This window comes from Zonotrichia leucophrys, chromosome 11, assembly GCF_028769735.1.
Source record: "Zonotrichia leucophrys gambelii isolate GWCS_2022_RI chromosome 11, RI_Zleu_2.0, whole genome shotgun sequence".
Lineage (NCBI taxonomy): Eukaryota > Metazoa > Chordata > Aves > Passeriformes > Passerellidae > Zonotrichia > Zonotrichia leucophrys.
This window is the reverse complement of record NC_088181.1, coordinates 11,369,182-11,396,798: the sequence shown is the minus strand read 5'-3', so window position 1 is coordinate 11,396,798 and position 27,617 is coordinate 11,369,182. Positions and strand designations below refer to the sequence as shown.

General features: G+C 38.2%; 1 protein-coding gene across 3 annotated transcripts in view; it reads right to left on the bottom strand.

The window, feature by feature from the left end:
* Positions 1–27,617, bottom strand: part of TOX3 (TOX high mobility group box family member 3) — a 73,692-nt gene that overhangs the window by 11,822 nt on the left and 34,253 nt on the right. The window contains exons 2-3 of one of the 3 annotated variants that reach the window (XM_064723216.1): positions 13,208–13,273; positions 9,019–9,273 (exon numbers count right to left, since the gene is read on the bottom strand). In XM_064723216.1, coding sequence (XP_064579286.1) covers positions 9,019–9,273; positions 13,208–13,273 — 321 coding nt within the window. The remainder of the gene's footprint in view (positions 1–9,018; positions 9,274–13,207; positions 13,274–27,617) is intronic. The other 2 variants (XM_064723217.1, XM_064723218.1) reach the window with 2 other exon arrangements.

The window sequence follows — 27,617 nt, the reverse complement described above, 5'->3', positions numbered from 1 at the left end:
AGAAGAAATCCTCAATATTCTTTTTCTCCACAAGTAAAGCATAGATAAAAGAATCCATTAATCTAAATTTTTATAGGATTGGACTTCACTGCCAATCAAAACAAATCAAACTAACAGGATGCTTTTCTCTGTCAGAGATTAAATCCTTACTTAATAGAATACAAAACAGTTGCACTTGGTACTGCCACCACTGAAGAAGTGTCCTTCCTCTCCCTTGCACACACACCATCACCACTAATAGAGCTGTCAAACTGCAGTTATCAGGAGATCCTACAAGCAGCAGCTTCTTTTCTCTGGCAGTGAAAAAACTCCCATGTTCCACTTCATGTCTCTGTAGAAAAGTAAAGTTACCTAATTTGATTCCCAAAAAAAGTGTACAAAAAACAGCAGGTCAATTCATAAAAAAGTATGTCTTCATCTGGACCTAAGAGATGGGTTGGTGACAAGAGGATCACACACATTTTATCGCCTGAAAAACATGAAGAACATGCCATTTTTTGGTCTGTGTGCCCATTCAGTCCCTCTACTCTCTTCTGCTAACACATAAACCATAGAAGAAACATGAAAAGAACTTGAGGGTCCACTGATTTATTCCTTAAAACAGAGCAAGTTATTTGGGGGTCATCGGGGCTACTGTGGGGGTCATACAAGACAGGCATTCTCAAAATCAAGTCACTCATTTGTGGTACCACTTCTTGCACTTACACAGACCTGTTATATAACATACTGCATAATCTACTGCATATATATTGCACAGATAATGGAACCTGGCAATGCAAAGTATCAGTTTTGCTCCTGCCTACCCCAGGCCTGAAATTTTGCCCCTTTTTGGTTTGTGCATAGGCATCTGGGATGTTTCCTGCAACAATTTTCACCACTGAGCACTTGTTTAAGGCACACACTGCAAATGTCATTAATGCTTTCCTTGCAGCACTGACAGGGGTGGGAGGTGCAATGTGAGACCAGCAAAGCACGAGTGAAGATCTCTGCTGTGGAAGCACACTCAGGGGTTGGGCACACAGTGACACCAGGCAGTGCAGCAGCACCCAGAGATGTGGCTCCAAACAGGAAGGTGCCAGGACAGGGCCTTGCACCCAGGAATCTGCCAGAACAACCCCACTGCAGGTCCCAGGACTCACTGCCTCTGCAAGGTGGTGCTGTGGCCTGTGCTGGACGCAGTCACTGACAGCATGCTCAGCTGTGAGTCTCCACCAAAACCCTGTGTTACGTGGTGAGGAAACACACAAAGCTCACAGCAAGGTCAGAATCACACAAGTACCAAACTAAGGATTTGTCTCTGAAATTCTTAGAATTCTTTATTCAAATTCTTACTGGAGATGCCCCACCACCCTACCCTGGAGGGTTTTTGGGAACTTTGTTCTTACCCAGTTACTCTCCTGTGAGCCTGCAGATTCCTCACATGATCCCCAACCCAGGCCAGAGAGGCTTCTTGGTTGCCTCATTTGCTATCAAGTCCTTCTGCTCTTGCAGACAAGGGCAGGCTGGTCACAGACCTCCACCCACCCACAGTGGCTGCTGCTGCTGTTCTAGCACCACCCAATTCACAACTTCTTCATAATTTAATTTTTACACCATTTTGTAGAAGCATTTTAAAACAGACTCCCCACTCTCTTCCTCCCAGGCTTCTACCATACTTTAAAGCATATTGAATCACACTCCTCTTGGACAAGGCACCCAACAGTATGATCACAATACATGTGTGACTCAGATCACAGATCTGGGCTCTGATCTGAGGAGTCTCTTGGCATCAGGAGCTTGTCTCCAAATTAGCAGTACAAGCTTAGGTCTGCTGTGTGCAAACAGTGACGACACATTGTAAACAAACCCCGGATAGTTGAAATTAAGTCCCAGAACGTCAGATAAACGCTGTTAGCAGTTTTGTTACAACTCCACAACTCAGGTGCTTCAGCTCCCAAATCAAAGGCAGACTTCAAAGGTCCTTATTATGCAGTAAGGAATGTGGGGAGAGAGTGTGAGAGAGCATGACAACTAACAAACATTATCAAAGGTAACAAGAATTGTGCAAGGAATTGCAGAGGGGCAGGCTCAGGGGTTACATGGCATTTTAATGTTTGAAAATTGCTACAAGTGTTGGTAGCTATGTTCAGGGATATGTTGTCTTTATGTTTTGGGGGATTTTTCTTTTCTATGTTTTTTTCATTTACTTGTTGGTTTCTGAAGTAAATCAGAAACCAGTCTCATTATGTTTTGTATTACCAGACCTAGGCAGGTTTTTCTTCCAGCTGACAACATGGAATAATTAAACACTAAAGAGACTTCACATTTCTTCAATGCAAACTTGAAGTGGAAGCTGAGTATTGGGTAAGCTATTGCCACTCATGTTTCCCCATGTGTCCAAGGGGAAACATGACATCTTGGTTCCTTCTGAGCTCAGTTCTTAGGAACATCAGACATTCAGCTTCAGCTCCAATTCCTGACAGCTTTCCCAGTGAGCTATATCCTTTACCCCAGATTCATATAGCACCTCACAATATTTTCTGGAGCTGATGGATCTTGATTTAGGTACTATTACTGTAAAATAGTCACAGTGTCTTTTCCCAAACTGTTCCAATGTTACTGTGCTTTTCTTCCTTCATGCAGGAGTCCCTCGTGACCTCAATAGGCAATAACCTACTTGTTTCAATTTTTATTATTTTTTAGTTTAGTTTAGCACTTTCTATTCAGTCTTTGGCAACTGCTGCCACTAGGTCCCCTCTAGCAGTTACTATGAGTGGCCTATTTTTAAGAACAGCAGAAGACATTTCCCTCTCTCATTAACAGGCGACCCATTCATTGGTCAATGAGAAGAGAGCATGTCTCAGAAAAATGACTCTACATGAATTGCAATGTCACTAAGGATATGAAAATCTTCACACTATTGTTTAGCAGGCTAGCACCAGCCTCCCATCAGGCCAAAGCCTCAGCATGGCCCTGTGCCAGAGCCTCTGCTGCCTCCAGGGCTCCCAGCCTGTCCCCCACCTGTCCCCAAGGTCCTTCTGCTGGGCACCCAGGTGCTCTGGAAGGCAACTGCAAAACACACAGCTACCTCATCAGGTGGAGAATAAAATATTCCATTCCACACCAAAACAAGAAGGAAGTACTCTGAAAAGACTCTGAAGTTCCTCCACAAAGCACCCAGCCCTGAGCTGTGTCCCAGCCCAGCTGGGAGCAGCCACCAGAGCTGCCAGCTGAGACCTAAAGGTCTCAATTTCCAGAGCATCCCTCTTGTTCTGTACATGGCCAAATGTCACTGCTCAGAGCCGCCCAAGCATCCTTTAATTCAGGGCTGCTTGAGATTAATTTTTCCTGGTACCACAAATTCTGCAAACCAGTGGCAGTAACAGCTGCCACTTCTGCTGGGAAAGGCCAACACAAGCCAGACCAACACTGCTGATTTAAAGCCTGAGCTTAGCAACTCAGCACAGAAATCCAAGAAAAAATAGAAGAGAATCTCTTTTTCTAGTAAGAGTAATTGCTAGTTCTATAAACTAATACCCAGAAACTTGTGAAATTTGTTGTACATTTTGCATCACAGATGACAATAAACACATCCATAACAATAACAAGGGCTTGTTTTAATAAACCATTCCAGGCGTTAAACACATTAATGACCCATGAAATAACTGTTTCATCTGCAACACATTAAACAATGTTGTTATAACATTTTATTAATTGAAAACCTACTCCATCCTCTCCAGATAGGAGATTACTGACTGGGTATTAAAAGAAAGATGTAGAAATAAGTTTCTTTGTAAAGGAAAATGAAAACTATAAATGAGAGGCACCCAGTCATGTGAGTAGTGAAATAACTATCTTTTGCCAATTTCAAACCAACATTTTTAGCTTTTAGTTTTCCAGTCTTATGTTAATCTATTCACTTAAAGTTCATTAGTAATTTGGGAATTTAAACTACTAAGAAAGATTTTGAGCTGTAAGTAAAAGGCACCACTGTTCTGAAACATTAATAGTATTTCTATTGTATGCAGCCTTCAATAAACTCAAATTTGCACCTCATCTCTTTAAAGCCACATTCTTGAGGTGTTTATTTTAAAAGTCTCTTCTTCAAATAAAAGCAATAGTCACAATTGTGTGTTTGATTTGAGCACAGTGCCACTCCTAATATAATTAAAGATGAGCATATTCCACTATGAATTAGCCTTATCTGTGCAGAATCCTGACTGCACTGGCAGCACTGCAACAATTATAAAATATAAACAGGCTCAAATCTTCATCAAATAGGAAACACATTTTCTCTAACAGCATAAGTAATGTAGTGAGCAATATATAAAACTATCAGTTCTGTTTTTCCAACAATTGTACGTTTTTGAATAAAAGAAAAAATCATACTGAAAAAAGACAATTATTTTACTGTCTGTTTCTTAGATATCAGAAAGAGAATTTTGAAATTCATCAAAGCTAACCTTCTGTTATGTACAACAGCCTAAGCTGAAAAGAATGTTAACAAGTTCAATTTTCATTCAATCAGCACTACTGCTCTCTGAAATGTTTCATTGCAGGAAAGAAATAAAAATAATCTATATGGTAATTATGAGGATGAATCCCCCAGTAACTTTCAGCTACATGAAAGGTCAGTTCTATTCAAGATATTTTATCAGTCCCCTGCACATACTCCTGTCCTGTCATTTTAAATCTGAACAGCATTTTATTTTCCCATTTACAGCTACCTGCAGAATTAAGTACTTAAGCCAAATAAGAAAAAAAAAAAAAAAAAAAAGAAATGTTGAATGCTGGCAAAGGCTATAATAGCATGGAGATAAATCGTTCAGCTGCTCTCTCTCAAGCCTCTGGGGCTGCAGATTTTTCTTCTCCTGGTGCACTGTGGGTATTCAAAACTTGTTCAACATGATTTCATTTCATTTCAGGCACTGCCTGAGAAAACTAAATTACAGAATCAATCATACAGAAGGTCAGAGTGAGACTTCATTACAAGTATTGCATGCTTGCATGAATATCTTTCATTTATGACTGACCCAATATGTCACAATAGCTGTCTAGTAAAAATAATCCACTTTCTGAAATTGATGTACTACTGATGTCAATGCTACTCAGCAGGCTGGGCAGATTAGAGAGAGGTGTTAAAAAAAGGAACCCTCAGGAGCAAAACTTGTAGTTTTATAGAATTGCCACAGTTTGCAGATTAAAATATTTTTTTATGGGCAGCTCAACAGAAAACAGAGCATTAATATAAAATATTGGGGGTTGATTTTTAATGAGGGTATTGCTGTTGATTTCTTCTTATTTATATTCAAGTATTTATAGGGATAATATTTGCATCATGTAAATCCGTGCATTCTTTGAAGTCAAATGTACATCAACACTCCATTTTTCAGTGACTCCTTTTTGAACATCAGAATTTTATTTGCATGTTATTAAAATATTAAAATTAATCAAACTGCCTCCGTTTTATCTCCCCTTTTTGTTGCTGTTGACTGTTTTTAAATGGTAAAAAATGCTGTAAAAATAAATGTGTTGTGTTTGTTGCCAATAATAATGAAGTTAATCAGCATTGTGACAAATTGTCACTCTTTCCATAGTACATATATCATAATAGCATAAACAATGGTTAACTCACCAATACAATCTTTAGTAATTGCTAGGTCCCATTTATGCTGAGAATAAATATATAGATATCTTTCTGGCATGATGAATACTATTTTCAATATAATAGTACATAAAGAATATGTTAAACCTTTTTTCTTTCCCTTTTTTGTTTTCCATGTGTGTGTCTTCCTGTGAGTAATATGTGAGATACTTGCAGAAGCATTATGTGGTACCTAGCCAACTCCATACCCTGAGGGAGACATAGGAAAACCTTGACATAACCTATTTTTAACCATGCCTCTGGCAATTCTGCATTCAAGTTTATAGGTGAACATGTCAGGTAGTACATAGAAAAAAGCCAAAGACACACAGTATTAATCATAATTCTGTCCAAGCCCATTTTATTTTTCAACATTTGTGATTTAAAATCTCATGACATTTCTCAAGGTGAAATGCTTCTAGCAGGCTTTGCAACAGGGTAGGACTACATTTACCTAAATTAAATATTGCTTACAGTAAAGCCCTCTAATGCTTCACGAGATAAGCAATAAACTCAATGCAGTTAATATTAAAATTATTTAAGTTTGTATTCAGCCCAAGAAGCTTTAGTGATTAGCGGTACACCATTAATACAGCGTTTAAATAAGACTATCCCAGTATCGCTGGATAAGAACATTGTTCTGTAAGTGTGTACGAACATCATAATTATTTTACAACCCCATCTTTAGTTCTTTCAGATATAGTAAATTCAATTGACCATGAAATGAAATTTCATAGTCAAAATGCCTCCTTTACATTTTTTTATTGCTGCAATAAAGTTTTTATAGCTCCAAGGCAAGGTAATTCATGAAATGTCTAATTTAAGGATGAATTCTAATATTATTAATAAATATTTACCAGTTTAATAAAGTGCACATTTTCTACATAAAATATGATATAATGTTTTCATTTTTTTATTTTTGAAATACAGATTAACTGCTGGAAAATTTGACTGCTGAAGAGAGCTATGTGAATTCAGGGGAAAGCTATGTAAGGACCCTCTGTTAATATTTTTAAACTTCCCAAAGCTACCTAGCATTTATGAGCAGAAGAGAAAAAGTCTACTGAGTAGAATACAATGGCAGGGGCCACTCCATCTCACAGCATGAAACAATCAAGCAGTTGTGGGGAATGTCTGACATACAAACCTCGCTATGTGGCTCCTCCATATCAAATCACACAATTCCTCGTCAATTCTCTGCCACAAAACTGTAGCACACAAGTTCCCAATCCACAGCTTTGAACTGGAAATCACCCTAAAAATGCCACTGGAAAACTGGGATAAGAAGGCAGGAGCTTCTCTACATCTTTTCACTGACCTGTATGGGAACAAATGTTACCAATGCAGCCAATGTAAATTGTGCCATTCATTTCTACATTGCACAGTCGAGGGAAAAGGCAAAGATGTGACGCCTCCATCCCATTCAGCACCAGAAGAGATGAGTGAAGGAATACATAATCTAGAGGCCTCTTCTGGTTGGTACTGTTAAGGTGACAGCATTTACTCATGGAAGAATCACATTCCGTGAAAGGTTGCAAAATTAAAGGGCAAAACTGGGTCAGGTTACAAACCACTCAGTAACACTGAGGTGATACTGGGACACACAACACCAATCCAGTCCACAACATTTTCTGACCAAGTTTCTTTGTATTCCGTGCACACACAGTCCATTACTTTTGTTTTCAGGCACAACATTCTTAACTCTCAGGTTTTATTAATCTGATCTTCCTTCAGAAGTTACCCAACATGTACAGTGCAAAATGAGATCTAAAACAAATACCACATCCTTCAAGGCATGTTCTAGGCAGTGCCCGTTTTGGATCCACAGAATGACTGAATTCTGTATCTCCTAAGTAATGAGCAGCTTGTGCTTCACTCTGCATTAGTGCTAGCTACTCTTCATGACCTCCAAAGAAATATTGAAATTTGCAATGGAGTCAGCAGCCTGTAGAATTACAGAGAAATATTTACTGCCTGTTGGTTTGTAAATCTTTAATTAATTTTCACTTGCCAGAATAATAAAAAAAGAAATCACAACATAACAACACAACCTTTATTACAGTCCAGCAGTAAATATGTATTTTCACTATGCCAAGTTCAGCAAAAGGTCCTATATAAAAGAGCTAATCAGAAAAAAATACAGTTGATGTAAAATATCTTTTCAAGCTAAACATTCACTCGCTCTTCAATACGCAGCACAGAAACTAATTCTAATTGTAAGCACCGAGTTTAAAATGCTGAGTAGGATAAACTGGCTCACAGCTGTGTCTCATGGCTGGCAGAGTGGATGTTACTGCACAAAGCTCTCAGAAACCCACAGGGAGATCCCCTGAGCCCACAGGGAAACACTGCAACAACATGGGAGCTGCCCCACGCACCTCCCTTGGAGACTGCAGCCCTGCACTGTGTATAGGTTCTGCAGGAAACTCCACACAGCCCTGCTTTTGATTGTTCTAATTAGCCCTGGAATTAGCCTCACAGTCCCCACCACTCAGCTCTTGCACACCCAGCCCATGCCTCCCTGTTCTTGAGGGCTCAGACACAGCCCAGGAAGAGACCACCCTGCCTCAGCCTCCATGGCCAGCAAGAGCACTGGACACAACAAAGCCTTTAATGGCCCTATATTTCTGAGTATTGTCAAGGAAATACATCCCTGTCACTTCTATTCTGAGTTTAAAAAAATGAATTCATTCCCTTTTATAAAGATTTAGCCCATGGAATATACAGGATATAAGGAAACACATTGCTTTTTTCCTGCTGCCATACTGTGTCTGGCTCTACTTCTGAACTACTCTCAATACTGCACTCTCAAAATATCCTGAAGGATGTCAGATGTGGGTCCTACACTTCAAATACAGACAAGCAATTCATTCTAAATGTTGTAGATCACCCTGGACAACACTATGGTCTTTCAATTCTTGATGCCAGTGCCAACCGTATAACACATTTTTGAACTTTAGGAGCACTTGGAGGCACATGATGCCAATGGATATGAGCTTCCAAGTCCATTCCAAAAATGAAAATTCTGTGTTTCTAAAGCCTGACCACTTCTTCACAAGAGATCTGTTCACAAACAGTATAACATTGCACTGTACATTAACAAACATGTTTATCTTGCTGAATCCACCAGTATTTAACCCTTAACCATTTGGCAACTGCCTTAGGGAGCTGAGTAATATCCAATAAATAACTGTTTGCTGTGTATGAACACACGTGTCATTGTTCATCCAGATCACGCCTGCAACATGACACAGAACACTGGCAAAACCTTGGCCAGGCACCCAAGAAAGCACACAGATGATCTATCTGAGGGATCAATGGAAAACTGAGATGGCCCAGATCTACATGTGACAGACACCATCAGGCAATGGGAACACACAAAGAACCAGACCTACCATATGCAATCCATTGCTGTGGATGACGCCGTCCTGCTCCACGAGATTCCGGGATATTGTGATAGAGGGAAGATCCAAGCTCTGGGGGGGAAACTGAGGCGTAAATTCATTTCCTTGTGCAGGCAGCTGGTCACCCAGGCCCTGAAAGGGGAGCAGTATATCTGCCATGCCCAGTGCGGGGTCTGACTCGGGCGGGGGGGTAATGGGTGGGATTTCAAACTCCTCGTCCCCAAGGCTCGGCGTATGGAACGTCTGCTGGAAAAGGACAGGACAAGGCAAACAGTGTTAGGGCACACAGGGCTCAGCAGTCACCTCCACACCTGAAGTCCAAATCTTAGTTTTTTCTCAAAAGCAAATTCTATAATAACCAACAAAATTTTTAAGTTTCATATGCTGAATGGGTCTGTGGATCATTCTGATTAAAGATTTAAGTCTCATTATCATATGGCTTAAGTGGAGTATCAGTATTAACAGTTTTTTAATGTGTACTTAATTAGCAACATCTGTCTGTTGTTAGTCCGAATATCAGCTACGTTGGATTTGGCTGAATAACAAACTGCCCCTTTATTGATATGTTAGTAAAATAGCACAAACAGCTTACATTACTCTCACGCTTCATAAAACACTGACAATTTCGTAGCACACACACAACAGGAATTCAGCACTGACCATTTCACATCTTTTGTTTGCTTTTATCCGCTAACAAACATGAAATATGACCATTCTTTATTTCTTTTCCATCCCCAAAATACAGTGAAACCTTTTAAACACAGGTTGCAATTTGGAGGAGAGATGTATGAAAGCGTGAGGGTGATTACAGCAGCTTCCAGTGCTTTCTGAAGCAAGCCAGCTTTGTTTGAACAGTAGGTTTGTTATGAACTAAACACCTGTTAAGATGCCTTGAGCAAAACATTTACTGCCAGTTATCTTCAGGGTTTGTGCATGTTTGTACGTGTGCATGTGTCTGTCAAAGATAATCTTTATTCAGAGTCTGTATCTGGCTTCAATGTTGCTGACTTTTATTTGGGAAACAAATGAGCTACGCTTATTCAAATTTTTTGAGAGTTAAATGAACTTTCATGTATTATTTCAGGTCCACTGCTACTTAATAATAGAAATTCAGTGCTTGAAATTAGGCCATTTTAAATGTACCCAAATCAGGACTGCCTTGATCAAATTGGGCAGTTGGCAATCCTAAAATAGGCACTCTTGTCTTGTTCTGGACATGCAAGGCTGCTCTGGGATTTGTTTGTTTGCATTAGTTCAGGATTCAGGTTGGGGCGGAAGGGAGAATTGTTTTATGTATTAATTACATTGTTTCAAAGAGTGACTTAATGCCAGTTAATTTAAAAATGATAAGTTCAGTGAAAGATCTCATTAACTGCTGCAAATTGTCATCCTTCAAACTGTTAATGATGATATAAATTAATAACCGCTTGAGAGAGGATGGAAACTGAAACACAAGGAAAACCTTTGCTTGCATATAGAACCTGTCAGCTGTCATTATTGGTCTCACACCAGAAATGATGGGGTCCCAGATTGCTGCAGTCTGCAGCACCATCAGAGTCTGCTGAGACGGTGCCCATCTCCGCCAACTGCAAGGCTGTAACTCAATTCTGGATGGGAAGGCTGGGCCTGGATTAGGGAGATGTTTGACTTCCCCACTGCTACATTACAAAAGGTGTGAATTTTTCTTCTCAAGGACCCCGTGGTTCACAAACACAAAGGATGGATTGGCCAGGAGAAGTGGTTGGCTAATGAACATAACCCTATGGCTGCATTTGCAGTTATTTTGGCACTAATGTGGTCTAGTAACAGATGCAACTGTAATTTGTGACTCATTTGCTACCCCATTACTGCTTAATGAAATCTAACATATCACATTAACAATACGGATAAACACTCATTCTTGATATGTGGCATTTGGCTGTTTTCATTACCACTGTAATTAACACTTGAAATATTATTTCAATAAATATTTAAGGTGCTTTAAAATGAGTCGTAGTAATCATGACATAGAGACAGAAAACATAAAGCAAATGTGTGGCTTCTAAGCCTGAATGTGCTCTAAGATTACACTCTTAAGGCATTATTTACAGAAATAAAATGGGATTCTAGCTCAGCAGTGCTCAGGCCCAAAATAATACCGAGAAAGCTACATTCATGTTAATGCAAAACCACTATAATTAAATACATTGTAATGCAGTAATTGCAAAGTAAGGTTCACGCTTTAATATGAACAGTAACACTTAATCATATTTTTATTCCTTGTTCAAGCAAAAGGGTTCAGTGAAATCAGTATTATTATGGTACATTTGAACCTCTCTTTACTTGACATATTTATGAGATATTAGTTACTATAAGAACAGGATCTTTTTTCCCCATCTAACAGAATAATTCCAGGACAGCTGCAGAAATATATAACACAGCCAGATAATAATATATTCTTTTACTTAGAAAGGTAGCATTCATCTTAATACTTATAGCTTAATACTTATAGCTACAAATGGGAGGGTAAATTGATGAATACCTTAACATTTTAAAATCTGAATTTAATTCTGAGTGTGTAATTTATCCAAATATGTATACATCTTTAAAAAAAAAAAAACAACAAAACACAAAAACCAAACATAGACATAAGATTGAGAATAAAATAGATGTAATCTAAGAAGAAATCAAGCCCCTTAGTGAAGTAGCCTGAAATCCAAATCACTGGGCTATTCAGTCTGTAAAAAGAGCCTGAATAGTATGCAATTTGGGACTGCAGAAAGGTGGTGTTATGACCAAAAGATGGTATAACATTTGTGAGATTTATCTTACCAATCACAGTTTTTGAAGTTATTAACTTTTCAAATATTTATATCTTACACATATATTAAAAAAACAACCAAACAAAAAACCTGTGTGCATGGTTAAATGCCATCTGTACTGAAATGTTCAAAACATTTGTTCCTTTTGATAAAAATGCAAATCTGGAGAACTGTTGTATCAACATATAACAGCCAATGTCTGACACGGTGAATTATCACAGCTGGAATTAAATTGTCTCTGAACAGCTGCTGGCAGCAGAGCTTTCATCAATGTTTGATTCAAATGTAGGAAAGAAATTCTACAGAAAGAAACATCATGTTGTCATTACAGATGGGGTTTGTGTTCATTATCACAAATAACACTGGAGCTAGTGCCAAATAATATTCCCTTATCTAAGCAGTCTTGCTGGGTAAAAAAGAAATGGTGACCATTGTATAAATGATTCACAAAATCCTACCCTTAATTCTAACCTTCATATTTATTGTTACACTTTTCTGCTTATTTTCTCTCAGGTCACTGTTTTAGAAGTGCACAGGAATATCTGTGACTGAGCCCCACTTACAACACAAAAATAAAAAATTGGGGCTGCCTGGTTTTCTACCTTTTCTTCATGTTGCAAGAGCATTTATGACATGCACCCTCTAAACACTTCTTGTTCTCCATATTGCTGAGCACATGCCAGACAGTGCAAGGAGTAAGAGCTTGGGTTTCAAGGATGAGCAAATGCAGTTTCTGTCTGGCCTTGGGGTCAGATTAGTGTGTTAATGTCTTTTAACTGCTTATAAGGTGGCCCCACCCAGCAGATACATGGAGCCTGGAGTTCCACACTTTTTCCTGTTTCCATTCTTAAAGGCAGTGATCAAATACATCATCTCCACAGCCCAGCCAGCCTCCACCAGCCCAGCCTCTGGGTTTGTTCTGACCCTGGATTCAAAAGATTCCTTGATGTAGCACATACATTTCAGGCAACAGGGCTGGCTTTGGTTTTCTGTCTCATATGAGTATTGAGAACCCAAATTAAACCATTTGTATCTATAACAAAAATTAGAACATTAGCTAGTAATGACTATTACTAAGCTTGCTTTCAAAGTGTACACCTACTGTGCTTTTTATTTGTTTCCTTCTGTTCATAATTTTTTTCCATACATAAAGCAGATTTGTTTCTATTGACATGCTATGTAAGTAACAGCCTTATGGACAGCTAAATTGACTAGTAATGGAGAGCTGTCAGGTTATTTTCTTTCTCATTAAAGTCTTTATTTTGTGCTCCATAAAACACACAGAAATTCGGCACTTCACTCTTCATCCATTCAAAGTCTGTTAAATTATCACCGCAAACAGCAGAATATGAGCATAGATAAAAAATAAAAACATCTACCTCATTTGCAGCAAGAAATGCATTATTTGCCTCTGCCATGTTCATGTAGTTGTTATTGTTTCCAAACTGAAAGAAAAATAAATATTTGGATTTAATGTATGCTATGATAAACTTTTCTTTACCCCATCACTGGCATAGAAAAGGTTGGGGGAAGAAAACAAAAACAACAAAACCAAAACAACAAACAGATTAAAAGTATTTGCAGATGTTCTTTGAAGTCAGAGCTCAACTGGATTCAACATCATCATCATCATCATCATCATCATTATTATTATTACTATTACTATTATTATATTATACATACTCTGCATCCCCCAGTCTTTACAAGGAAGATATTCATGTGTACCTCTCCAATTTTTTTTTGCCCATGCAGCAAAGCCACCCCAGAGACCTAAAGGTGGCTTTGGAAATTAAGAATCTGTTAGGAAGAGGCCCCCAGGAAAGACATTTCTACTCTACTACATGCTTTTTGATGCACATTTTAACATTTCTGCCAGTGGTACTGACCCAGAGGATTGCTGCAGCCAGAAGTTTGTGCTGTATTCCTACTCCAAGCAGACCTGGCTCCAAAGAGCTGAAGGCCAGTAAGGGGAAGAATGAGAATTTGCAATGCTGTTCCTGAAGTCTCATTCTTTCCACAAAATTGAAAAGCCAAAAAATTCCCCTTTGTTTATCTTTCACTCCAGTGGAACTCCCACTCTCCCAGTGAACATTAACCCCAGAACATTTTGCAAATCAGAGAAACTCTGGCACTGAGACCCCGAGATGTGCCCAGTGCCCCTTGCTCCCACTGAGGAGCAGCTCTCATTCCACATGCCAGTGATCACAAGGGATTTCCTTCAATGCCAGTCATCTCCTCCAAGTTCTCCAGTATGAACATTGGTTGAGGAAGATAGTACTTTTACTTCTACAGACTGAACACAGACAGGAAAGAGAGTTATCAGCATAATGCCGTGCCTTATGCCCTTGAACAGCACTTCCAAAGGCACGTAAGGCTGGTAACCAGCCCTGCACGTGTTCCCAGAGCAGGGAGGCATCCAGACCCTTTGCTTCAAGCAACAGACACCAGGCATGTCAGGCACCTACAGAAAAACAGGGATTTCACATGTGCACCTTGCCCCTACCAGGCACAGAGCAAGGCAGAGTGATAAGGGAGGGGAAGGAAAAGCCCCAATGCTGTCCCTGCCACATCACTGCTGCTAAAGCCACACAGAGAATTCCTCCTCTAACTCCTATTTTCTAGTTTGATAAAACAATATTTTTAGGAAGGCTTTGTTTTATCTTATCTTGCCAGATCTTGGTGGACCTGCACCCCCTCCTCAGCCCCACAACAACAAACACTCCCAAGAGCAGCACAAGCTCTGCAACCAGCACATGGGGATGGGTGACCATGCACTTGCACAGCTTGTTTTTTCCAAGCAAGAAGCTCTGGTGTGCTTTCAGAGCAGCTGAACCTGTCCTGAAAGGAAAACCACTTTGCTTCAGCTCAATTTGCTACAGCTGCACTTGGTGCCTGACTGCTTTTAGCACTGAAATGTTTCAGACTCTCCAGTTTCTCTCTGGAAGGACCAGTGATCCTTTCAAGAAAGGCTCTTTCCCTGAAAATTCAAACATTCACTTCTGGCAATAAGACAAAGTTAAAGGGAAATTAAAAAAAAAAAAAACAACCTGAAAAAAAAAAGAATCGGAGCCTTGTGTACCTGATGAATTGTAAGATTGACTAAACAGGACATCAACTAAATTAGAAGACACTCATAAGGAGGGAAGGAATACAAAATGAGATCCCTCATTCTCAAGTAACAAATTCCATTTGTGTACTTATCATTCTGAATCTTTCAACCTATAACACATGTTAAGCAACAGAGGCCTTAGCACAATATGTAGGCTGCCTCATAGCTATTAAAACTCTGTTATCCCCAGCTATGCAGATACTCAAATAATGTCATCCATTTTTTAAAAGCCCAGATGTCACCCATGTTTGGAGATTAAAAAATTCAAGTAAAATTGCACATTCAAATGACTGTTTTGGCACATAGGGATGTGTGTGTGGATTTGTTGCACAAAGACACTTCTTCAGCTCAACAGTGCGATCGACAGGATAGAATTTTTCATGTCACTTCGTGGCAAACTAAGAATGATTTACATGAAAAACTCAAATGGCTCAAATAGAGCTGTTCTTTCTACAGTAACAAAAAAAAAAAAAGAAGAAGAAGAAATCAAGTTTTCAAAGGATATCTAAGGGCAAAGGTACATTAGGAAGCATTACTCTAACACTGGATGAGTAAGTGGGGACAAACCCTACCCTGTTTTAACGGCCCTAGCATCCTAGGGGCTCCAGAGCCTCAAAACAGAAATGTGGCTGATTTTTTCCTTGAAGAGTAAAATTCTACATTGTTTTGATGGACATATATGGCTCACAGCACAGCTACTGCTTTCTGATTGCTAGGGTGGTTTTCTTCTCTTTTGTTTTATTAAAGTAAAACAAAGGGGAGAGTGACAATTTAATTTTCCATTTTATTAAGACTGTGGAAGCAAATGATGTAACAAAAAATGTCAAAGCTGAAAGTTACAGGTACATATCCTTCAAGTCATTCTGTTCTTAGGCCATAATATTTAAGACCCCATTGTGTATGACTCAGGCAATGATGTCAGAAACTGGAATATTTCAGCTTTTGTTAGTATGGATCACAACTAATATTCTTCACATTTATTTTTTGTCTCTGAACTAGAAATCCATTGAAGGCACATAGCAATTATCAGTGAGTATTTCTAAGATTAAACTTCCATATTATCTAATGGTACCTATAGCAACAAAAGAAAATAAAATGGTTATTATCTTAAGGACCTAAACAATTCAAAAAACAAATTAAGCTTAGAGTGAAATAAGAACTGGGTTAGAAATCCTCTTCTGAACAGTTAGTCTGCGAATGTAATTACTGAAGAAACTACAGCTAATCAGCTGTGAATTGTATCCATTAATTAGTATTTGCCCTGGAGAAATAAGAAAAATCAGTAACAATGTTAACACTGCAATGCACTGATGAGTACTGAAACACAGGGCCCTCAGCATTTAGTCAAGCAGGTGGCTCCAATGGTCCAAGTAATTTAAAAAGCTCTCACCTGAAGTGCAGAGCTGGAATTACAAAGCACTTCTTGCATATCTTTGTATCTATATAAGGCTATAATTAATGGCTTTTAATTTAGAAACACTTTGTGATCAGCTGGGAACAGTTATAAATCATTCTAAATAGAACAACGGGTTCTTCCCTATTTTAGTAAAATATTTTTTTGTGAAAAGACTCTTGTTGCCGGCAATATTTTTCTCTGTTTATTTTCTTAACGATCCCTTGCTCTGACCCCTCATGAACAGCTCAGAGCATTGCTATGGTTGCCAGCAGGGATCCAAATTAAAGGGGAGACCCAGGAATTTGGCCAGCCCAGGCAGACTCCAGAGGCTCCCACCTGTTGGGTTTTCCTAGGACAGAGAAGAAGAAGATGCACACCTAGTCCAGCTGTCTCTGTTTTGGGATGGAGTTGGGATGCTTTGCAAAGAACTTTGCCAGAGCAATTAGCAAGGTTCTGGTTAAACTTTTTCATCTAAAGAACTCAGAGCTCCCTTGCTCTGTAACTAGGAAAGAGCAAAATGTCTCCAGCTTCCTTTGGCAATACACACCATTGCATTACCATGTTTTCATTTGATTTCAGTTCAAACTCTCTCTTTTGATGAACACATTAAGTGGGAGTACCCAGCTGACTGCCACCACCAACCCATGGAAATCACAGGCATCTGCCCATTTCAGGAAATGAGCTGCACACAAACAAAGCCTCTTCTGAACTCACTGTGAATCACAGCTTCCATGCTTCATGCAAATCACTGCATTAAAACTACCACAGTTCAGTCCCCTGCTCTTGTGTTTTGGAAGGGCACCTGAATCCTGGCACTGCTGAAATCCCTCTGGACAGACAGGAGGACTGGAATGAGACGGGATGCTTGGTTTGCTAACACTTTGTATAAAGCACATCCAGAAAACTCATTCATTCCAAAATATCTGGTTGAAGCTCTTCTCTTTGACTGCCAGACCTGGAGCCAAACACCTGGTCTTACTCAGCTCCTCTAGCAAGGCTGTGTGTTTGTAATGCAAGGGGGAAATTCACACCTCTCCTTCCTCACCACATGCCCTAATGAAGCCCAAATCAACTCCTGCCCAGCACTGGGATATAAAAACTGCATCACTGCCACTCTTCTACCAAGTGTGTGTTCTTACACCAAACCTCTGGGGCCAAATGTTGGGCTGTTTGTTTGTAATCAAGGGATAAGGCACTTGGAACTGGCACAGCACAGTGCAATTTGGGTTTTCAAACCACCCTTTGTACTCACCAGAGCTTAAAAATTGTGTTGGTTATGAAACTGAGACTAATGAGTAGTTGTTTTAAGGCAGAATTCTGATATGATGAATGCCACAGAAAACCCTTGGCAGCTTGGGATAAAAATCAGTGATTAAATGTCCCCTGAGTCTAACTGAATTCCAACTAAAAGAAGTCTTCAGAAAATCTCAAATGTTGAACTGTGGCTTCTCTCTGGGCTCTTTGGCAACTGTGATTGACTCATCATAGCAAGAGATAAAACAGATAAAAGAGAACTTCACACCACAAAACTATAATAATTTTAAAAAAGCTTCAAGATTAAAGCAAATAGCATTTGAAGATGTTAGTATTATGGACACAAAGAATAACACTGTGAATTTATAAAAGTTAATCAGAATTTTGCTACTGATTTTCATGGAGAAATCATTTTACTTACAATGTTCAGTCATTAGTATTTTTTACAACCTGTCTTTAAATCTACTAATTTGTGGTGCAATTCTAATCTGAAAAATGTTAGAACTCACATCCAACTATTCATTTGCTCAAGTCAAATACAGAAATGCATAAGCTACGTAAAACCACACATAAAGGAGAATAGACTTTCATCTGAGCATCTCAACAGAACAAAATTGAATTTTTAAAAAATAATATTTTTACACTCAAAAATAAAATTTAATTCAACAGGCAATTTTGTTAAATATGCCAAATAATTATTTTTACAATACTGATGTTTAATTGTGCAACCTCAAGGAAGAACCACCATTGGAAAGATTATTATTCCAGCACAATGATAACAACAAAACCATGAAATGTGAATAAATGTCCCAAATGAAAAACTTAAAATACATCCAGAGCAGGAATGAAACACATTTCATCACCTACTCATACCCAATCCATCAACTTAAATTTTGCTTAAAAGGAATGACTGCAATTCTATACTCAAAGAAAGAATACATATCATATATCTGAGAATAAATAAAAAAATGTAAAGTTATGACAGAATCCACTCCCTGCTGCCTTTTTTTTTTTTAAGAAAACCTTATTCCAACCTTTACTGGAAAACAGAATTTGGACTTAATTATCATGACACTAGCCATCCCTTCATAATAATGAATTAATGTCTAGTCAAAATACACATTTAAAGTTTGTCAGGATAGTATTTCTAGTCAAAATTCTCACTGTCTGTAGAACAAGCTCTAAAGCAGTTCTGTCACAACACTACATGTCCTCTTGTGTATGTATTTAGGCAGTTACATATCCAAATTCTCTTATTTCTGATGCCAATTTACTGCTTATGGAAAATGGCATCCTCAAATGATCACACATACAGTATTTCTGCAGTAAAATTACAACCCATATTTTTTAAAATATAGCTATTACTAAGATAATTCTTTTATGGTGTGAGCATACTTGTGGTTTTCAAATATCAACTAGGAAAAATATATATTATGGCAAGAATCTCAGTTTTATCATCATATTTGGCAAATTAATTCCTCTGAGGTTACACTACCCTTATGAGTAAAATGAAAGATAACAATCCCAAAAGATGTAATTACAGACCAAAACTAAATTACTTTGCAGGTCTAAGTACTGTATCTTAATAATTTCACCGGAGAACATCTTCACTGCATTTGGGCAGATTTGATTTTGCTGCCTGACCAATAATTACAGCTCTGGCAAATACAATGTCTGATAAGGACATCAATTAAGAATGAGCATTGTGTTATTTAAAAAAAAAAAATTCATCATGTTCACAGCCTGTCTGATTGAATGAAATGCCAAATTAAATTAATGGAGATTGCTAAGTCTAGCTGGCTGGTGGGGAACCATGCAGAAAGTGGGACAGCATAGACAATAAACTGTCTGTAATTAAAAGATGAAAAGCTGGACTAATGCTACTTCAGCCTGATTATTCCAAACAAAACAATATACACTAAAATTATTCTGGCAGAAGTAGAAGGAGTGGGAGGAGGGCTGGGACAGGAGACTTTTTCTTTTAAATAGTATTAACTGTCACCATCTACAAACAGCGGTGTCCTCACCAGATGTATTAAATTAAATACTGAGGATGTTCTCATCAGAGAACACAATTTATATACTCAATGAACATAAAAAAACCATACAAGAATTCTCCAATCCTTTCTGTTCTAGATGGATATCCAGCTAATCTCTGTAGAGGATTTACTCCTAAGTTATTATGTGTCCATAGGAGGAATTCTTTTCAGCAAGTCGTTCATAGAAGTTTCAATACTCCAGAAGCAGTAGATGGTATCCATATTATTTTATAAAATACAAGTATTCTATTCTGATTTTGCTGCTAGAAAAAATGAGGCAGAATGTTGAGAGCTGCCACACCAGCAACGTTGTTAGGTATTCATATCATTGTAAGTGAATGAAGCATTGTTTTAACCCTTGCAAATGAAGAAGAGATTTTATTTCAGGATGAATGCAAAATGGTAGCCTTGATTTTGACACTGCCCACAGAAATTTTGGGACTCACTCCTCTGGCAGGATGCCAATGGTTCACCACAGCCAACAAGCAGCTCCAGGAGGGTATGGGTTGAGTCCCTGAGCATGAAGGAGATGGAGAGTTGGACCAGATGCAGGCAGAAGACATTTGGGTCAGCCTCTGAGCACAAAAGGTATCCTGGTTCATCTGAGAGCAAACTGCTCTGTGTGTGTACACACAAGGGTAGGGACAGTGCTTCTATCAGCAAGAGATACCATTTTGGAACATTTTCATTAAATACTGGACCACTGGGTAACATGTACTATAGATGCCAAGTTTGTACTTCGGATTCTCCATTCATAATTTCAGAACAAATTTAAGATTAGTTATTTTTATAGAATATTACAGTAGCAATCTTCTTTCTGGGACAGATTACAGTGTTTTCTTATTTTCAGTAGTTCATGTCTTCTGGAAGAGGGATCATTTCCTGCTAGGTTCTGCCTAGAAGTCAGCTAGGACATGTTTTCATGGACTTGTGAAGAGCCACCCAGTAAGTGCCATCCTTGGTGACTCTGGCCACCAGAACTGCACAGCAGTTATTTCTCTCCATTTCTTTCCCATCAGGGTTCTCTATCCCACCATATCAGGACCCTGCAATGACCTGGAGGGAATGCAGGCCCTGTAGAGAACCACAGGACTTCCTGTAGGGGATTCCATGCCAGAAAGCTGCACTTGCTTACAACCACATCGCTGATGATCAACAAGCCAACACACAGGAGCACAAAAGTTTAAAGTATGAAGTACCCATCTTTGCTGTCACATTCTCAATCCTGAATTTTAGGCAAATGAATAATCTCACTAGTGGTTCATTAATTGTATAATCTGTTCACAAATATGTGTAGAATCATACATGTGATGGTCTTTTGATATTTAAAATCTTTAAGCTTTTAATTCAGGGGACCATTTAGATTCCAATTTTTGAGTCTCAAACATCTGCCACACTAATTATTATATATATCCTTATAAAAGTGAGGCTATGCCTGCATATATATGTACACATATACATTCTCCAACTCTGCTTAGAGCCAAAAAAATTTTCAGTGGGATAAAATACTTGAGTAAGATCCCAAAGAAAAACAGACATTTATATTTTTTTATATAGTCTCAATATCCATCAGACTCACTGTTTGCAGATAGTACAGATTTAAAATTTTTGGAAAGCAATTAGAATGGAAACACTTGATGTTACTTTAAAAGCTCTCAGCCAGCAAATAAAAACTTTGACAACAACAATAAAAAGCACTGACTTAATCTCTGTGGTTCCAGCCAAATGCTTTAATATGAACTCCTTCAGTGAATTCCACAGCCAAAAGCTGTAACTGAATAATATTTTGCAAAGTGTGATACTGAACGAGTCTTAGGAACAGTAGAGAAAGGAATATTTAATGGTCTCATGTTAGACATTTTCAGATCTCTTAAGAAGGACACATTCTATAAATGTTTTTATATGCAAGAAGTAACTTTGTATGAATATGCACAGTATTATTCTGCTGACTGACAGTCAAGGCAATTCAATATATGCCAGACTTTTAATGCTACTTATTCCATATTTCAGTGGATGCACATTTAAAAATGAATATGCATATTTGAAGACCAGTCTTGGTCCTAATATTTACATAAGATTAAGGTGTTATAAAATTAGTTTGGATCTTGATAGTGTTCTGCAAGACAAACATACCAATAATTTTGCTGTTGCATGTTCAAAGAGTTTCAATTTCCTATTTTGACTCTTTGTAGATAAAAATGTCTGTCCACAGTCTGTGCAGCTGTGCATTCAAAGATAATAAAATGGAGACTCAAACATGGATTCTGGGTATACCTCTGTGTCTTCCTACATATGCTAAGACTACTTCTCCTCTTTAAAAGGATAATACAAATATCAAACTGAGACCAGCCCACTGGGTTTCACATTAAAAAGACCTTACAAGATCTACAGATGTTACTCCCCATAGTTCTGAAGTACATTCCCTATTATCACACCCTGTTGCTGCCTGAAGCTTGAAACACAGAAAGATACCAGATGTTAAGATATTCAGTTATAAAGCCAAGGAGAAGCCACTGTAGTTTAAGTCTTTGTTTAAAAATATATGAATATTTAAAGAATTTAAAGAATGTGTTTTCTTGCTTTGCTTTTTAACCTAGATGTGTTTGCAGTGATGAACTACAAAATTATTTTCCCAACCACTTTCATGAGCACATACTTGTTGCTAAAATAAACCAGATGAGGCATAAATGTCATGGAAGGGAAATATTGTTAAAATGCAAAAAGAACTTACTTATATTGCTCCTGTTTTTATGTATTTTTCTATGACTTTGTGGCCATTTTGATTCCACATGAGCAAAGGACTTCTCACACATGCAGTTTTCACATCACCCATTTGATGTATGTATTTTCCATTACTCTAAACAGCTGAAATTCTACAGAAGATTTCATTTCTGATGACATCTGAGGACATATGGCAGTTACAATATGCTCTTTCTACACAGCTGCTCTAAAGAACGATGGAAGGCTAAAGCACAACTGAGCTTTTCCATGGTCCTGTGAGGAGATGGAAATGGCTCTTTGCTTCATGACATCTACCAAAGGAAGAAGGACAGCTTCTCAGAATGGCCTCCAACACACCCACAAAACAATTTGAAACAAGGACCCAAACCAAGTCTGTGGACCTAAAGCTGGGGCTGCCCTTCATACATGGTCCCACAGAGGTTGTGACATGGAGCCCTGGAGCCCCAAGTCCTCTCCCAACTTCTGAGCACACCTTTACCCCCAGCAATCCAACAGCTGCAAGGGATATTCCTACAGGGAGTTTTGTTTGGTTTTTTCCAGGAGGCAAATGCACAAACACAGAACTGGTTTTGCCATAAGAACATTTCTGGTTCACTTCCCTCTTTGAGGCATTAAATTCATACAGTCAAGCTGTTAATCATGTCTACCCCCCCTTTATTTTATATAAACTGTCTAAGCATTGAACCTAAGCATTTCTTAGCATAATGACAGCATTTTATACTTAGGATCCCAAGTAATACTTTTACATCACTATATTCAAGATTACTGTAACATTTTCGCACACGACTTTAAAGTGATGTGATTATACTGCAATTGGGGCTGTAAGGAGCTTTTCTTACAATCTTATATCAAATTTCACTCACTTCAGTGAAAATTGTAAATTCCATTCTAGACTGTGAATCAGCTCTACTACACTAGCAAATTATATCAAGTTTTAAATGTAAAATTGATAGAGAAAGGATGAAGCAGATGTAGACATTTTATAATGATCAGCATGGAGGATCAGTCAAGATACTTTCAGTCTAAAATCAGTACATGCATAAAATCTTAAATATCTCAACTCTCAGCCATGTTCATACCACGAGTTCCTGCATTTTTAAATGAAATTAAATACTTTTACTTTAGAAGCACTAATCATAACCAAATAGATAAATAGTATTTTTTAAAGTCTCCATTAACGCTACTTCACCATATGCAAGGCTATACAAAGCAAGTCTATTGCAAAGACAGCCTGTGGGATATAACTGCTCTTTTTAAACACATACTCCAAGGAGAAACTGAGGAAAGCCACTCAGAAATGCCCCAACCCCAGCACTAGATCTGGTGCCAGTCACCTCAAATGTTCCTCAGGTGATAACATTTTTCAGTTTGGAAACCTTACATGTGTTAGTACAACATAGATCACAGATGCATTTTGTAAACAGGCACGTACACATCACTTCCTCCTGTTCCTTTATTTCACATCAACCTGAAACCAGGAGGATTTCTCCACTATTTTTAGTTGGGGCATCATTACAAGTCCCACAGCAAGGAGGCCTCTGGAGAGTCTTCAGCAGCACCTGACTTTATTTAAACATTCAAGATGGAATTGGATGCAACACTCTGAAATAACAGTGCAGGAGAATTAAATTTAAGAGTGGAATAATCCCTTATGGTGGTTTGTATTCCTAATTTATGCCACAGAGACTAATCAGGCTTAATTTATCTATCTTTAGCTTCCCACTGTTTCATTCCAACCTAAAGGCAACATTTTGGGCAGCAGAAATTTTATTTTGTAGGTGAGTAACCTACTTCAATTGCATTTTCATCCGTTACTACAGTGTAGAATTTTCTTCATTTAATTGGGTCACTGTGTTTCTTCTTGAAAGTGGGCACAGAAATTACTTCTGATATTGATTGCACCCCCTGAGGTTCAGCTGAGAGTTGAGGACACAGAAAGGGTACACAGCAAATTCCATTTATGACAAATGAAATTAATAAAGTTTCAGTCAAACCTTTATATTAGGAAAATCCAGATGTTAAAATATGGAGATTCTCTATAAAGCATCTCACACATGAAGGGCAGGAAATGCCTGACGCCATCACAAAACCAGCCTCTCAAGTCTTCAGGTGATCTTCAGAATTGGTGTATCAAAATACTAATGAGTAATTAGTGTTAGAATTAAGTGCATATTAAAAAGCACACCAGTAATTCCTTCTCATAATTTTCTGATGCCATAGAAAAACCAAAGTCTTTTGAATATAAAACTAAAAATGGTAATGAAAGCTCACTTGAAGAGTCAAGTACTACCCTTCATGTCTTGATGTAAGCAAGCACAAGCTTTGATACATGCAAATTCTTGCATTTCTTTTCTTGAAGTATGAGAGACACCAGATCCTAGTGGCATTTCTGCTGCCAAGCTGTTCCACAGCTCACAACTCACACTCTGAATATATTCTCCTACTTTAGTGGACTGAGATAATTCAGTCTCATGCTATTCATATCAAAGATGTGCAAGAAGTTGAACACTTCTTAGTTGAATTTAAAATGATCAGATGTAGCTTTAGCATGAATTCAAAGTAGATGCATGAATTGTAATCATAATCAGTAGATGTATAAAAGCTATAATCTCTTCATGAGCTTTCTTTGTCTAAATGTTAGAAACTATGCAACATATTCCTGGGGATACCTGTTAATTCCAAGCCAGGTTGATAACTGGATGTCAAATCAGAAAAGCCACAAGTTTATATACATGTAGAACTCTTTTTCCCTGTCAGCTGATGACATGACCTGAGCTGCTCTACCAAAAACATTTCTTTGAGTGTCTCTGAGAGAGTATGTTTGATATAGAAACCATTCTGACAGAACCAAGTAATGCTTTGCACCATAACCACTTGCTTCTGGCAGGCAGATGCCTGCAACAACTAAGTGCAAACTCCTGGGAGTTCTCTCAATTTTATTTTACATCTTGAACCCTACCATTCCATCCCACTTTTAGAATGGAAAATTCCCCAGAGATCAGAAATCTTTGGGGACTAGAAGGGAGTCCTGGAGTCAGGGCACTCTCACAAAATCCTGTATATGCAGGGTTTGGTTTCCCAAACACTCAGGGCTACAGCTGGTTCATTACTATATTATATTCTGGATCACACAATAACTTCAGCCAAGTTTTACAACACAGACATTGTGGTGCTTGTGTGATATCAGAGCTGTGTGAAGGTTCAGAACTTCAAATCCCACGTCCAGTTTTAGCGACCCAAAGAAAGGATGCAGAACCATGCAAGGGAGCGCAAAACATGCAAATGGCTTTGCCTGCTCACAGAGAGAACAAATCACAGGAAATCCATTCAGCTGGTTGCTCATCACCTGCCAAACTGGGGTGATTTTGCTCTACCATAAAGTTTCTCAGTCACTTTTTCTACCTGAATTGGGAAATGCTGCACAGTGTTAGTGTTAATGTAAGGCAGGAACAGGGTAAAAGCACATGATGTTCTGGCAGATTTTTGCTACAAAAAAAAAAGAAACTACTAACAAAGGGTGGGAAAAATAACTAATGTGTCAGTTAAAAATAAAAGGTATTATAAATGACTGCTTTCTCTTCATTTGTAAAAGCATCTAGAACAGTTTCTGATAATAATCGTCCAGTGATTTTAGATTTAGAAAATCCCAAAACAAAGCCATCCTCACACTAATGGTTTTGCCTGTAATTGCTTGCCTGATCTGCCTTGGAATTACAGCAGTTTTCCAGTGAAAGAGATTTACTTTGGTAATCAAAACAAAGTTGCTCTACTATATTTTCAAAACTGGTGAAGAACAATAAATGTATTTTAATGGAAGAAGTGAGTTTTCAATTAAATATACATAGTATGGTTTGAAGAGGAATAAAAAGATATACAAGAGGTATGAATGCAAGGTACTAGGAGGCAGAGAAAGTGTGGAATAAAGACCTGTAGAAAAGCATAGTAAGACAATGATTATCAGAGCAGGATAATAAAATTTAGCTTATGAGATCGATAAGGAAAAGATAAACTGAAACACATAAGAGATTAAAGTGAGATTAAAATAACTTTTGAAGCAAAAAGATTAACACAGAAAGAAAAAATGTTCATAATTTATTGAAATATATTTATATTTTGTAATACATTATAAAGCATGATTTTGAGAGCATCTAATAACAATTCCAGGGACATATTTTTACACACACTTTCATATAAATGCCATTTTTTCATATTTTGAAAAAAATGGACAGCAAATATGACATTTAAATTAATCTCATAATTCCAGACCACCAAAGAGGTCTCTTTCCTTTGCCCCCTACACAATCTCACAGTTTTTCCTTCTCCAGCACATGAACAGTTGTCCATGCCTAAGTTCACAGACAGCCATGGGAAATTCTGGGTAACAAGCTGTGATGACCCTTCTCACATTTCCACATGGGACCTTCCCTAGCACCACCCAAATCACCAAGGACAGAGTCCAAGGGACACAGGAAACTCGTCAGCGCTGTAACCTCACCTTTGTCCAACCTGAAAAAGCACTGACTGTAAGAAACCCCTCTGCTTCTGTGTACATACCACAACCCCAAACCCTCACGCCTCCCATCAAATCAAAACTCAAACAATAATTTGTATAAGAATTACCCAGGAAAAACCAGAAACCTGCTGTGGTATTTACCAGGGAGACAAACACTGAAGGGTTATTTGCCAGCATAAATCAGGCTGTGCCATTTGATTCAGATGGTGGTGCTGGTTTTGTGCCATATTCCAGTAAATGGAGTATCAGCTGTAGCTAAAATAAGTACTATAAAAAAATAAAAGGGTTATCAATTTTCATGTCAACATATAAATATATCATCTTCTGAGACAAGGAGAAAGTTTTTGCATTTTGTTACACCATGCATGTGTGAAAAGGGGCTAAGGAGTATAAACCCTTCACCATTCTCAATTTTAAATTCTCCTTCTACAGTGTTCACTCATCCTATGTTTTCCTTCATAAGCATAAATTTAGGAAAATTCAGGCCCATTTCCAGCCTGTTCCTCCCCTCAGAAGTACAGCCCATGCCACTCGCTCAGTAATCCCTGTTTGCTTCAAAGATATGGAATTGTGTTCAGCTTGAGGATATCACAGCCCTTCAACTTCATTACATGATTGTTTTATTATCAAAATCTTAAAGTGACACTTTCACACAGTCCCCAGGCCAGGAGTTCCTGGGTCATCTGAGCAGAATCATTAACATTTAGAATGGCCATCATCAACAAAGAAAGAAATT